General features: G+C 44.1%; 1 protein-coding gene across 2 annotated transcripts in view; it reads left to right on the top strand.

Moving 5' to 3' along the window:
- Positions 1-13,004, top strand: part of PNPLA7 (patatin like domain 7, lysophospholipase) — a 117,494-nt gene that overhangs the window by 7,292 nt on the left and 97,198 nt on the right. Inside the window, exons 8-13 of one of the 2 annotated variants that reach the window (XM_082295373.1) lie at positions 1,040-1,199; positions 2,158-2,238; positions 7,118-7,246; positions 8,569-8,649; positions 9,148-9,289; positions 10,118-10,210. In XM_082295373.1, coding sequence (XP_082151499.1) covers positions 1,040-1,199; positions 2,158-2,238; positions 7,118-7,246; positions 8,569-8,649; positions 9,148-9,289; positions 10,118-10,210 — 686 coding nt within the window. Of the gene's footprint in view, positions 1-1,039; positions 1,200-2,157; positions 2,239-7,117; positions 7,247-8,568; positions 8,650-9,144; positions 9,290-10,117; positions 10,211-13,004 lie in introns of both variants that reach the window. The other variant, XM_082295372.1, reaches the window with a different exon arrangement.

The raw sequence follows: 13,004 nt of genomic DNA, 5'->3' as shown, positions 1-13,004 counted from the left end.
TTAGTTGCCTCAGTTTGGCAGCAGTGCTAATGAAGGTGTTCTAACATGAACAGATTGAGTGCATCTTAAAACTTCTGTATCAGACAATTTTTTTTGTACAGAAAGGCATCATAATTGGTAAATGTTAATTGGAGACCATATTGACAGCTCCCTGGGCTGCAGAATCTTTTACTTCTCTGTCTGAAAAGGTTGCAAATAAATCAAAGTCAACGTAATCCCCACAGCTCTTTGGCAGACTTAAGAAGAAGGGATGGGCTTTGTGCCCCTTCAGCAAGGGGTTAATTTGCTGACACAGCAAAGAGGAGGAGATCTTCCAATCTGTAATTTTGGTTTTGCTTGTGGATGTTCTTTTTTCCTCCCAGCTGTGATATAATTTAGTCCTGAAGGTCATACATTCTCAAATAAAAATGCTATTTAAGTCATCTGAACTTGCTGCTGTGGAATTATGATCTCCTGTGACTAATTGACATTGCAGTAGGATTTGATGGATTGATCCTGATAAATGTGAGCTGTTGGAGCTCTGTGAAGAGTGATCAGGTGTAAGACCCGTATTTCTCTCTGCCTGGAGTCCAGGTGCATGTTACCTGCAGGAGATGGAGTATTCCAAACTTGCAATTGCATGCAGATGACAGGAGCTTTTCCCTGTGTTTTCAGTGTCCTGCTTCCATGGGCAGGGCAGCTGCACTAAAAGGGGAAGTTTCATGGGGTAACTTTTCTCATGGAGTGTGTGAGTCTGGCAGCTTTTTATTCTTATTCCCCTCCAAAGGCCATGCTGGTGTTTGCTGGAGGAAGTTTGGCTGCACTTCCCTCTGAGCCTGCATTCCTTGGAGTGCTCCTCCAAAGGAGCCCCAGCGTTTACAGTTCTGTGTTTCATGCTGCTCTTGCACATTAATTTTGGGGAGCTCTTTGAGGCTCCTTCCCTGCAGCCGCTCCTCTGGGCTTCCTCTGCTCCTCGTGCCTGTGGCTTTGCTAATTTAGGAAGGATTTTCCAAGGACTGTGGCAATTTTAGGTTTTCCCTTTGCATTTTCTTTGCTGCAGGGTCCTTGGGCACTTTGAGAAGCCCCTGTTCCTGGAGCTGTGTAAGCACATGTTCTTTGTGCAGCTGCACGAGGGCGAGTACATCTTCCGTCCCGGGCAGCTGGACAACAGCATCTACGTGGTGCAGGATGGAAAGCTGGAAGTCTGCATCCAAGAAAGTGTAAGAACCCACTGCTCTGCACTTCCTGAGAGAAATCTGTTGGCACAGCAGATAGGCTGGTGTGAATCATTAGGCATTGATTAAACTTAGACACGTGAATCACAGTGGTTTAGGAGGGATTAATCCCAGCTCTTCGGGGCTGTGGTATTTGTAAAGATCAAGGTTTGTAGCTCTGGTCCCTCGTGTCTCAGATGAGAGAGCAAACACAAAGCTGATGAGGCAGCTGGAAATATCCTCACACAGGAGATGCAGAAGTTATTGAGGGAGGACAGGGTGCAAGGTGGGCTTGGAAACATTCACCTTTGGAAAGGTTGTTACAGAAAGTTTTTGAGCACAGGAGAGACCAAGCTCACCTCAGAATAGTCCAGCAGGAGTCAGGGGCTTTGTCTGGGAGGTGGAAGAGTCAGATTCACTTTTGGGTCGACAGGGGAGAAAAAATGATGGTTTGTTTTCCATGTGAGTCTTAAAATGTTGAGCACCAGCCCTTGTGACCCTTCTGCCAAGTTAAATTTTTAGTTTTTACCTTCTTCCTGACTGAACTTTGAGTTTAACTTTAGGATGTGGACAGTTTTCCAATTCTAAAAATTTAGTGGGCTTGGAAATTATATCAAATTTGGTGCTTTCTGTGTATTTTTACATTTTGCTGCTCCTGTTTTGTACAACCTCTTGACAGGTAACCCCTCAATAAAGGGAGCTCAATCTGCCTCTGGGTGAAGGAAGCTTTGTTTTGTTGGTGGTTATGTAGCAAAGACAAGCAGGTCACAACATCCCTGGACAAAACTGGCTTGTAGTTTCTTTTAATTTATCACTTTTAGAGCAATGGTTGAAAACTGTGTGGTTGGAATTAGCACATTTCCATCAGAGCAGAGAGAAGAGAAGCATCCAAGCTTTTTGAAATGCTCCAAATGTGCCAAAATGCAGCTGTGAGCCTGCAGTGATGCTGTGTGTGTGCTTGCAGGATGGAACAGAGGTGGTGGTGAAGGAGGTGCTGGCAGGAGACAGCGTCCACAGCCTTCTGAGCATCCTTGATGTCATCACGGTGAGTGCTGGGAGGTGCAGATTCCTGCTGCATCCCACAGAGCCTGGCAGGGAACCAGGCTTTGAACATTCCTAGGAAAGAATCAGAATGCAAAATGGTTTTTTGATGAATTCTCCTCCTCCTGGGCCTTCACAGGTGTAAACTGAGCTCTGTGGTGTGGAGGCTGGTTGTGAAATGTGTGCTTGACTGGCTGCTTCTGGTTAGCAGGAGGATTTGAGTGATCCCTTTATGTCTGCAAAACTGAGATTACAGCTTGATTTGCTCAAATCACCGCTCAGGCAGGAGCAGGACCACGCTGGGGCTCAGCAGTCCAGGCTTTTACATGTTTGATGGGTTACTTAATAAATTTGGTTTTATTCAGTCTAATGAGGATGAATCTGACAGTTGTTATTACTGTAATGATGCTGTGAAACCAGGGGATGGCTTTATTTTGTTTTGTAACATCAGTGGTGCTGGTGGCCAGCTGAGGGCTGTGCTCTTTGGCAGGGGCCAGGATGAGCTGGGTGCTGATCCTGTTGAGTGCAAAATTGGTGGATTTTGTTTCAGTTGGAACTGGACTGCTGGTTTTGCTGAAATCACCACAGTGCATCTCTTTTGGAATGCCTGGATGGAAGGTGTTGAATTCAACATCTTTGATAACACCCAAGCCCTGAAGGCCCTTTCTTGAAGGGTTTTGGTAGGATGAGATTTGAGAGGATGAAGAGAAATCTAATCAGTAAGGTGTTCATGTTTGACCTGGTGCCCTGTTTCTGGCATGCTTGGCTGTCTCTTCATCAGAAGGTGCCATTGCTCTGTGTGAGTATTAAAGGGTTCTCTGAAGTGTTCTTTGCTGCTTCCAAATGCAAGCACATACCTCTATATCCACATGATGTGTGTATTATTTACATCTAAAGTTCCCATAAAACCTATTGACAGTGGTAACATTTTTGAGCTTGGTCACAGTTTTCTCTGTAGAAAGTGAAGAATTTGGGCTGTACAAGTCTAGTTCTTGCTGTCAAATTCATAATATTTTTGTAAATTCATATTAGTACCTTTGCCCTTGTTACTCCCACCACGAAATTTTCTTCATCACAATATTCTAAGGAGCAGGGCCATCATAAAGGAACAGGAATACCAGTCATGTTCTTGCTTGTTCAAAAGGAATAAATATAAGAAAAGAAGTCCTTCTATAACAGTGCTTTATGGCTTTGTTTTTTCAAAAACTGGTTGCCATTCATTTTGTCTTGTTGGGGTTTTTTTTCATTTTTAATTCTCATTCTGTCATTGTTTTTCTCTTTCTCATTAGTTCTACCACTGGTAAGTAAAAAAATAAAAATGATTGAAAGTGTGTTGAGCAGAGTTAGCAGCCTGCAGAAGACTCTGTAATGAAAAAACCTTGAAATATTTTTTTGCTAAACTTGTTCTCATTTATTTTTACAACTCCTTTGTTCCTCACTTCCCAGCTTTGTGAACTGCTTGTTTCATTGCTGTTTTTCCTCTTCCTTATGTTCTTTGCAGACTTCAGGTAGAGGAGTAGCATGAAAATAGGCAAGGAGAGAGGAAGTAGCACTGGATCAAAGTAGGAGACCCCTCAGTGTCATCCCAAATCAGTGAGGGAGTCTTAAAACATCCTGCAGATGCCATAACCCGAATTAGATTTCGCTGCACCACCAAACACCTGGCTCTGACATGAAGGAAGGGTGAATTCAGAGAGGATTTCAGTTGTCTGAGCTGGATTTGTGATTCTTTGACTGATTTTGTAGCACGTGATGTCAGGCTGCTCCCTCAGTTCTGAGAGTTGTGCAAGAAAGTTGAGGTTGCTGCAAGAAGTGACAAGATCTTGTTGGTGGACCTAAAGGAAAGGTCACACCAGAGGTACTTTTCTAATTGAATCTTTCAGTTTTTAAACTGAAAAGCCCCTTTAGTTCTACTAAATGCAAAGGTAGCAGCTGTGACATGAGCCTGCACTTATTCTGGGAACAGATCAATGCTGCTTTCTCCAGACTCTGAGGAGAAACTGGAAGCTTTTGAATCCAAGTAGTTCCTGGTATTGTGGAACAGTTCTGAGGTGCAGTTAATGGCTCTGATTTGATACTGCCTCAAATAGCAAAAAAATCTGAGCTGAGCCTTGTTGATGTCTCTGTTTTCAGCAGCTCTTGCTGAGAGCTGCTGTGTGCAGCCAGGGCTTTTCCCAGGACAGTCAATGTTCATCCAGAGTGAACTGGTCCAGTGGAGATGTGATGCTGATTGCTGGAGCTTTGGGGTTCACTCTTCTCTTGGCCTCCATGTGGAGATGGTCTTAGGAAAACTGGGCCCAGGTGGCAAAGCTGGAATAAGCAAGTTGGAGAAAGAAGAGGCTGTGAGGGATATTGATCAAATGGCAGTGATTGAGGGGGGATAAAAATGAAAGTCAGGATTAAAAGAAGCTGGAAAAACACTTGGATAAAGGTGAGCCTGCAGGGCTGACAAGATAGATGAGGTTATAAAGAAGTGATTGATGGCTGTGAGAGCTTTGGGTGCAGCAGTGCTGATGCAGAGGATGTCAGGAAGGAGCAGAGGAAGACAAAATCCAGCCGTGGAAACGGGGAGAACATCCCAGATTTTTGGGTCCAGAAAGGAGCTGCCACTGCAGGTGGGAGAATGCAAAGCATCTGTCTTTTGCAGCAGATTTCTTGACCAAACTTGATTGGATTTGGCCATTTGCTGTCACCTGGGTTTAGCTGCTGCTTGGAGGTGATGTCTCACAGTCTCTAGAAGTAAATAGTTACCTGCCCTGAGAACAAAAAGTTCTGTTGGAAAAAACCCCCTGTTTCATAACTGATTATAACTGAACTGTTCTTGTCATCTCAGTGTGTGATTGCAAAATAGTATAGTTTGAACATGGTATTTTCCCTGTGCTGCTCATAAGGTTATATCAGAGAGAAGTGACAATTCTGGAACATTTCCTGCTCATGCTCCTCTGACTGCTCTTAGCATGTTCCAGCCCTGTTGGCCCTTTCAGAAGAGCTGCCCTCATGCAGGGATTTCAAAGAGGCAAAATTATATGCTGAAAACCTGGAGGAATGGGCTGTTCTTTGGAGAAAAAGGCTTCTGCATCATTATCTGTTATTATCCTAAAGCTGTTTTTCTGAGATTGTCAGCACTGGCCTCTCCTCTCCTGAGCACTTTCCAGAAAAACCCAAACACTTTACTGGGTAGACTGGAGACCAGAGTTCTGGGATGGCCAGGGCTCAGTTTGCTCTTTGGAATAACTCTTATGAAACATCATTAAACTTGATGCTTATTCTTGCCCAGCAACTGAAGATTTAATGATTTCCTTAGTTTTTTACTACATATTTGCTGTAGAGATTGGTAGGAAATACAGTTGATGGCAAATGCAGGGCTTATAAGCAGACTATATACATTTTCTTTTACATGTAAGTGTAAGAAGTCCAAATTAATTCTTCATGTAAAGCCAGACTTCCAACTGGCCTGTAAAAGAGGATTGTTGCATTTATTTTTGGGTACAGCCAAAGCACAGAAATGTTATTTGTTAATTTCTACTTAATTAAAAGAAATTTGGGAAAACTGAGGACAGTGTCAGCTTTGCACTGTAGGTCAAAGATGTTTAAAATTTCAGATCCCTCAGGAACTTGAAAATCAAGGCTATTAATATCATCCCCAGATTTTATAAAAAGGTCAGCTGAAGTTGGTGTAATTAAGAAATTGGTTCCAATTAATTTAATTTAATTTTAGAATCTGCTTCATGGTGCCTTCTAGACCAGCAGGCAGACAGAGCTGCAGCTTTATTATCTAGAGTGATTAGAGAAAGTCTCTGGTTTTGCTGGGTTCTTTAGGCAGGAATTCCTCAAAGTGCTTGTGTTGAGTTGTCTGATATTCTTTGCAGGCAGTTTGGTTTGTAATCAGCATTTAACATCTGTGTGTCAGTGTTGGGAAAAAGGTGCCTTCTGTTGCTCAGGAGGGGGAAAGCTTCCAGAGCTGTGAGGTGCTGTTAAAACAGAAACTCCATTTCTTCCTTTGCTCCTGCTCTGTGCTGCAAAAAGGCTCATTTTAGCTTATCAGTACGTGTAAATCAATATTTGATGGATTAGTAAATTAATTTATGAGTTAGAGGTGTTGTTTTCAGCGTTTATTAAATGTGTAGAAGGGATATTGTCTGTCTGGAGTTTTTTATCCAAGTGTTTGACAGTAGATTTTTGTTAAAATCTATTCTCATTTAAGGGGCAAAATCCAAAACCAGAGGCTTGCCTTCTTCCAGTGTGAAAAAAATCTCTGTATTCTACCCACTTTTCATTTGTTTGTTAGTTCTCCGTCTGTTCTTTGAGCAGGATGGTCTAGACCCACTTTGTCTCAAGTAAAGAGAAGCTGTTTGGCTTTGTCACGTGGAATATTTCATAGATATATATGAAAATATATATATATATATATATGTATGTCTCAAAACACAAGAAGTCTGCCTGTCTTTTGTCTTCCTCCATTATGTCTGTAATTACTGTACAATTCTGTTGTGTTTTTCACTGTTTGTGTGAGTCTGGGGTTGTTTTTGCAGCAATAGCTTGGTTGTCAGCCGAGATAATAAAATCAACAAACCCTCTTTTCTCTGCATCCTTGACTAGCTGGGATTTCAAATGGCTCTGTAATAAAACTGTGTCAGAGCTGAGAGCCTGGCACTTCCCTCAACCTCATCCACATCCCTGGAGCTCTTGTTTCTCTGCCCCTGTCTCTAATGCAGATGTGAATTCACTCTCATTACACCCCCCGTGGTCATGGAGCACAAACTGAAGGCTTTTTGGGGTCAGACCATGTCTGTCAGACATAGACAACAGCAAAGCAGGAATTTGGGAAGAATTGGATTGGATAATTGATGGATTAACCCTGTGTCTCTGGAACTTTCTCTTAGGGTCACCCTGCTCCCTATAAAACTGTCTCAGCCCGAGCAGCCACTCCATCCACCATACTGAGACTTCCAGCCAGTGCCTTCCAGGATGTGTTCCAGAAATACCCTGAAACCCTTGTGAGAGTGGTGCAGGTAGGTGGAGCTGAGGGGGAAGGGGGGATCCACTCTCATTTCCAGGTTGCAGGAGGATATTTAGATGCTCAGCAAGCTCATCCTTTGGTAGCTACGGAGCTGCTCAGCACAGCCTGTCAAGATTTGGCCTTGTTCTGCTGCTCTCCTGGCTGTTGAGCCCTAGACTTAATATTCCACCATTATCACAAACAGGAAAAAAACCATTTATGTATCTATATATCTCCATTAATTGAGTTTCTGTCTGTGGTACCCTCATCAATCAGCCAGACCTGCAGTGTGAGTTTGTTGGTCCTTGGCAAGTGGAAGGTGCTGGGGTGGGCTCTGCAGCTTGGGCTGCACCAGGAGGGCTCCAGAATGGCTGAGAGTCGTGAACAGACTGTCACATGTTCTGAAACAGGACTGCTGGACCTTCAGAAGCTGCTTGGTGTGGGCTGAGGCTTTGTAAGAGTCACAAAATTCAGACTGACATGTGAATTTCAACTTTAGAAGCCTTTGTCAGCACCTGAGGAAAGAGCTGTGCTTTGTGTCAGTTCTGTGTTCACCTTCTATTGCTTTGCAGGAACTCAGTTCTCAGGTGAGCACGGAAATCAGGCTTGTACCTCCTGCAGGTGGCAGGTGGTGCAGGGATCAGGATTAAGGATTTCCAGGATTTCCTTGTCCCACAGGTGTGACAGCCAAAGGGGTGACCCCACCAGTCACTCTGGGCTGTCCTGTTGCTTTACTATCACTTCTAAATCTGTCTGTCCTTGCAAACTGTTCTGGTCTCTGGGTGATTTATGAGCAATACATGAACCTCCTCACACTGATGGTTGAAGGAGAACAGATCATTAACACCAAATTAATTTGCTCTGTGAGAGCTGATACAACAGAGAGGATGGCTCAGGAGTGGGAATTAGCTGGCAGGGCAGAAGAAGGTGCCACTGATTCCAGTGTTGGGTTTGAGTGCTTGTGGAGCAGTGGGATAGGCTCTGTATGGGGAAAGCTGGAATAATTTTTTTAATGAGAGGGGAAAATTGGAAGCAAATACTTCTATTTCAAGGCACTTTTATTATTGATGTTTATAGAAAACAAAAAGCATTTGGTGTTTGGGAGTAAGACTTTGGATTCTCGTGCCATCAAATGATTATGAAGTCATTGGTGGATCATTTGAATCTATCTCTGTCTCAGTTTATCAGTTGCTAAAAAGGAATTTCAGCTTAGGGTACAGCCTGTATTTTATCGATACTTTCAGGTACTCTGGTGCATGATTGTATCTAAATGCCAGAACGAGTGTGGGAGAATGCTAAATCCATTGCTCTTGCTTCTTTATTTCCTGTTTGTAGATCATCATGGTGAGGCTGCAGAGGGTGACGTTCCTGGCCCTGCACAACTACCTGGGGCTGACCACGGAGCTCTTCAGCTGTGTGAGTTTGGCAGGCAGGCCCTCAGCTCTCCTGCCAGGACACAGAGAGGTTTTCCTTCTTGCAGAAGGCCGTAAAGCAAATGCTACAAATTAATTTCATAATGACAGTGCTTGAGGATTGAGGCACTTGTATAACCAGCCCATAAAGCCCAGCCTACGCTGATGCCTGGGGAATTGGTGGGGAGGCTTAAACTTGCCAAGTGCTTCATTCCAGAGTGATCTGTGTGCTTCTGATGTTTGCTAATTATGTCACCTCTGCCTGTATGCTGCACCCGTGGTGCCAGAGGGTCAGGGAATGCTCAAAGTGTCAGGCTGTGAGTCCCCAGGCCGTGGTGGGATGCGCTGAGGGAGCTGCACATCCCAGGACAAGCCACCCTTGGGGATCTGGGATTGATCAGCACAACCTGAGCGGTACCAGGGGGTCTGTGCAGGCTGCAGGGTGTGGAACACGTGTGAGGGGGTGGTTCATGTTTGCTTGTCCCCCTGCTGCTCCCAGCAGAGCCAGGCCATCCCACTGATCTCCGTGAGCAGTGTCACCGCTGGAGGCAGCGCCGGCAAAGCGGGCAAGAGACAAGTGAGCAGTGCTTTAGAGGAAGATCGTGGAGAGAAGTTTGAAAAGTCTGGGGAAGCCCTGGAAACGGGTAATGCTTCTGGAAACGTGGAGAAACTGTCCTCTGTGACCTTCTTTAGCTGTTGTAGTATTCATTGAATCCCAAAATGTTTTGGGTTGGGAGGGACCTTAAAGCTCACGCAGTGCCGCCCCACCTCCCACTGTCCCAGGCTGCTCCAAGCCCCAATGTCCAGCCTGGCCTTGGACACGTCCAGGGGCAGCCCCAGCTGCTCTGGGCACCCTGTGCCAGGGCCTCACTGTCCTTAATAGTAAAGAATGTCCTCTCCAAATCCAATCTAACCTTGCTGTCCTTCAGCTTGAGGCCATTCCCCTGTGTCCTTTCACTACATTTGATCTACTTTTGGTATCACTGCTGTTGATCAGAGGATTTCTATTTTATCAAAGTGGTTCAGGATTGTCTTAGATCAGCTTCAGGTTTGAAGCCTTTGGATAGTCCTTAGCTTCAATGGGGAAATGTTACAGTGTTCTTAATGATATCGAGGGATGAAGGAAAGAGGAAAAATAAGTGACTCCTAATTCTGAATGCAGAGGGGGAGTTGGGAAAATTCAGCTCTCTAGACACCAGCAGAAGAATTGCTGGATATGTGTCTTTTCAGGCTAAAGACTTAGTACTGAAGGTAAGGCCAGGAAAATAGATGGAGTTGAATTTTGCCCCTGCAGATGGAAAAAAATTAATTTAATCAAAACCAGGAAAAAGGTTTAAACAATATTTAATGTCAGTGTTTCAAAATCTTTAAATCAGCCTTTGATAAGTAGGTGGTTAAAGGTTCTTGTTGTTAGTGAAACTTATTTTATTAGGGGCTACCTTGTGTTTATATAATTTGTTTTTAAATTTCAGATATGCTGAGGATTTCTGGTGCAGAAAACTCTGAGCATGTTTTCAGAAGGAGCCTTTCATCACCTCCCTATGCAGGGTCTACAGAGGCTTCTAGTGAGTAGTGCTTGGCAAAATTGTGGGAAATATGTAATTTATCCAATCCTGGGGGGAAACCACATGATCTCTGGAGTGCTGGGTTAGACAATTTTCGTATTTATGGTGGATAATCATCTTGCAGTCCTGTTCATGGTAGATAATCATCTTGCAGTGGTGCCTCTTCCTAACTCATTTGTCAAAAAATTATTTCATAAAAAATGGACTATTATCCAAGAGAGCATTCCCTTGCTGGCATTATCAGCAATGGGGAACATCATTTGGCTACCAAGACCTGCAAATGAAGAGCTTTATTAATTGATATTACTGAAACCAACTGAATTATGATGATAGGCCATCATCCTTCACATAAAAGATGACACACGTTTCTTGCTTGGCTGATTGTCCCAAAAAGCACATTACATGGCTTTGCTGCTTTTAGAGGAATGGTCTTTAGAGTGGATAATAAAGGTGATTGATCATGGGATGCTCTGAGGAGACATTTATGAGGCTGAGCTGGTCTGATGCTGCAGTATCATTTTGGGGAATTTTAGTTACTCCACTCTAGACATTTTCCTCTGGGCCTGGTGTTGAGGACAGCTTTGTGTTCCAAGGTGGAGAAACTGGAGTTCTTATGGGAATCACAGAACACAGGCATCTGTTGCTGTTAGATGAGTACTAAATTAACCACTGTGAGGAAATTCTAAGGTCATGCACAGGTACTTTTAATAGAGAAATCTTTAATCAGTGGAATAAAGGTGCCCTGGGGACTTTAGAAAATGCTTTTGTTGCTCACCTTGGCTATTAAATGACTTAGGAGAAAGGAACATACTATGAGGGGTTGAAGAACTTGGAGACAAGGAGAAAGGAGGGGAGCCAGGCTGAGGGAGCCCTCAGCACTGAGAGTTTTCCCCAAAGTAAGGATTGTGTTTTTTGTTGCTGCCACGTGAAGTTGTTGGTATGCACACAGGAGAGCAATGGGTAGCTCCTTCAATTTTAACACTGGAGGGCTGATTTGTTTCCTCTTCTGGTCCTGCTGGGCAAGTATAAAGGGTCCCACTTCGATTTTTTTTTTTTTTTTTTTCATGGTTTCCATGTTACTGTCCAGAGGCATGGATGTGATGGAGAAGTAGGATTTTGGCTGGGATCATCTTTCTAAGCCAGGGAGACAAATTAGGAGAAAATATTGACTGACCCGCACAAGACTTGGCTTGATTTTCATGTGGGTGAGGTTGTTTTACACTGGGATTTATAAAATGTACCAGCAGACTTAATTCAGTGGTAAATAAAATAATCCTTGCCCTGAACACAGCCCCTTCCCCCTTACAGGTAAATGAGGCAGTTCAGTGAGCTGGGCCTGTGCAGCCCTGTGACATTCTAAGGGACAGTCCCTGTGTGTTCTTAGGAGCTGTTATGTAGAAGGATCCCTGCAGACTTCTCAGTGGATATGTCCATTTGTCCTTCCTTTCTCCTTTTATGTGTCATAAAAGTTATGTCAGGGTACACAGAGCTTAGCAGAGAGAGAAAATTAATTTTTACTGATGGAAGGAGTGTATCTAATTGGGTAATTATGATTTGCCTCAGTTAACAGAGCTGATTTCTTCTCACTGCTTAGCTTGCACAGAAAGTGTTTTGATATCTGTAATGAAAAGATCAAGATCTTGCTTCAGATTCTATTCCACTGCTTACTGTGTGTTCAGACTCCATGGAATATTGATTATGTTTATTATTAATTCAGAGAGGAGAAAACTGTCTTAGAGTCCTACAAGTGCTGTTATCTCAACATCTCCTTGATTTGCTTGTTGTTAGAATTAATAAACACTGCTAAAAATTGCTCTGGGAGAAAACACTTTTGCCTCAGTTGCTCCTGGGGCTGGGTGTAATTTGTTCTTCTGGTTTTTTTGTGTAGTTATCTAACTCGAAACATAGCAGTTGTGTAAGATAGGGAATAGGATCCTGCCAGCTCAGGCTACTCTGCTTTAGAAGTGTGCTAACTTTGTGTGGAGAAAGATGGAATTAATTCCTGTGAAGCATCTGGGCTGGGGGACAGAGGAATTAGAAAGCAGAAATAAAACAGCGGGGCCTTTTGGATATAACAACTTCACCCCTTCCTTGTCCCTGGAAGTAAATCTTCCTAACTCTGTTTTTAAGGTTAAATAGCAGTTGTCTTTTACTGTTTTGGTGTTTCTTTTCCCCAAGAGTTAGAGAAGCTGCTTTTCCCCCAAAGCCCTGACGTGCAGCACACGTGGGACCGGCAGAGCTTGGCAGGGAAGAGCCGGGAATGCTGCCAGGGACTGTGGCAGTTGCCATTGTTTGTGCAGTGCCTTCCATCCCAGCAGTGTGTGGGACACCGTGTGTTCATCACACAGGATCCATCCCTCTCCTTCCCCACCGCCTCCTGTGCTCTTGACTCAGCGGCTCCGCGTGCAGCTCGTCCTGCCGGCTCCTTCCTCGCTCCCGGTTGAGCAGCAAGACGGTTTAATTAATCACTGTGTGGGCACCACGGCTGAGGGGAAGGCTTCTGCTTTGAATAGCAGTTGAGTAGACAGAAGCTTTCATTCTTAGAATGCCTCCTCGTTCTCTTCTCCCCGGGTTTTTGAGGTGCAGGGCTGGGGAGGAGATGCTTTCCCTGCCTACAGGGCCAAAATCAGAGGGTTTGGGTTGCACCTGAGAAATGCGTGTTCGGACTGAGAGTGCACTTGGTGACCCTGGGGTTTGGGGGCAGGGAGATGGACAGGGAGTCAGATCAGCCCATATGGAGCTGCTCTTTCTCCAGCAAACCTTCAAATAACGATTGTACTCTGTACAAGAGTGG

The sequence above is a fragment of the Coloeus monedula genome (genome assembly GCF_965178545.1).
Source record: "Coloeus monedula genome assembly, chromosome: 21".
Taxonomy (NCBI): domain Eukaryota; kingdom Metazoa; phylum Chordata; class Aves; order Passeriformes; family Corvidae; genus Coloeus; species Coloeus monedula.
Note: the sequence above shows the minus strand (reverse complement) of the source record. Positions and strands in the feature narration are given on the sequence as shown.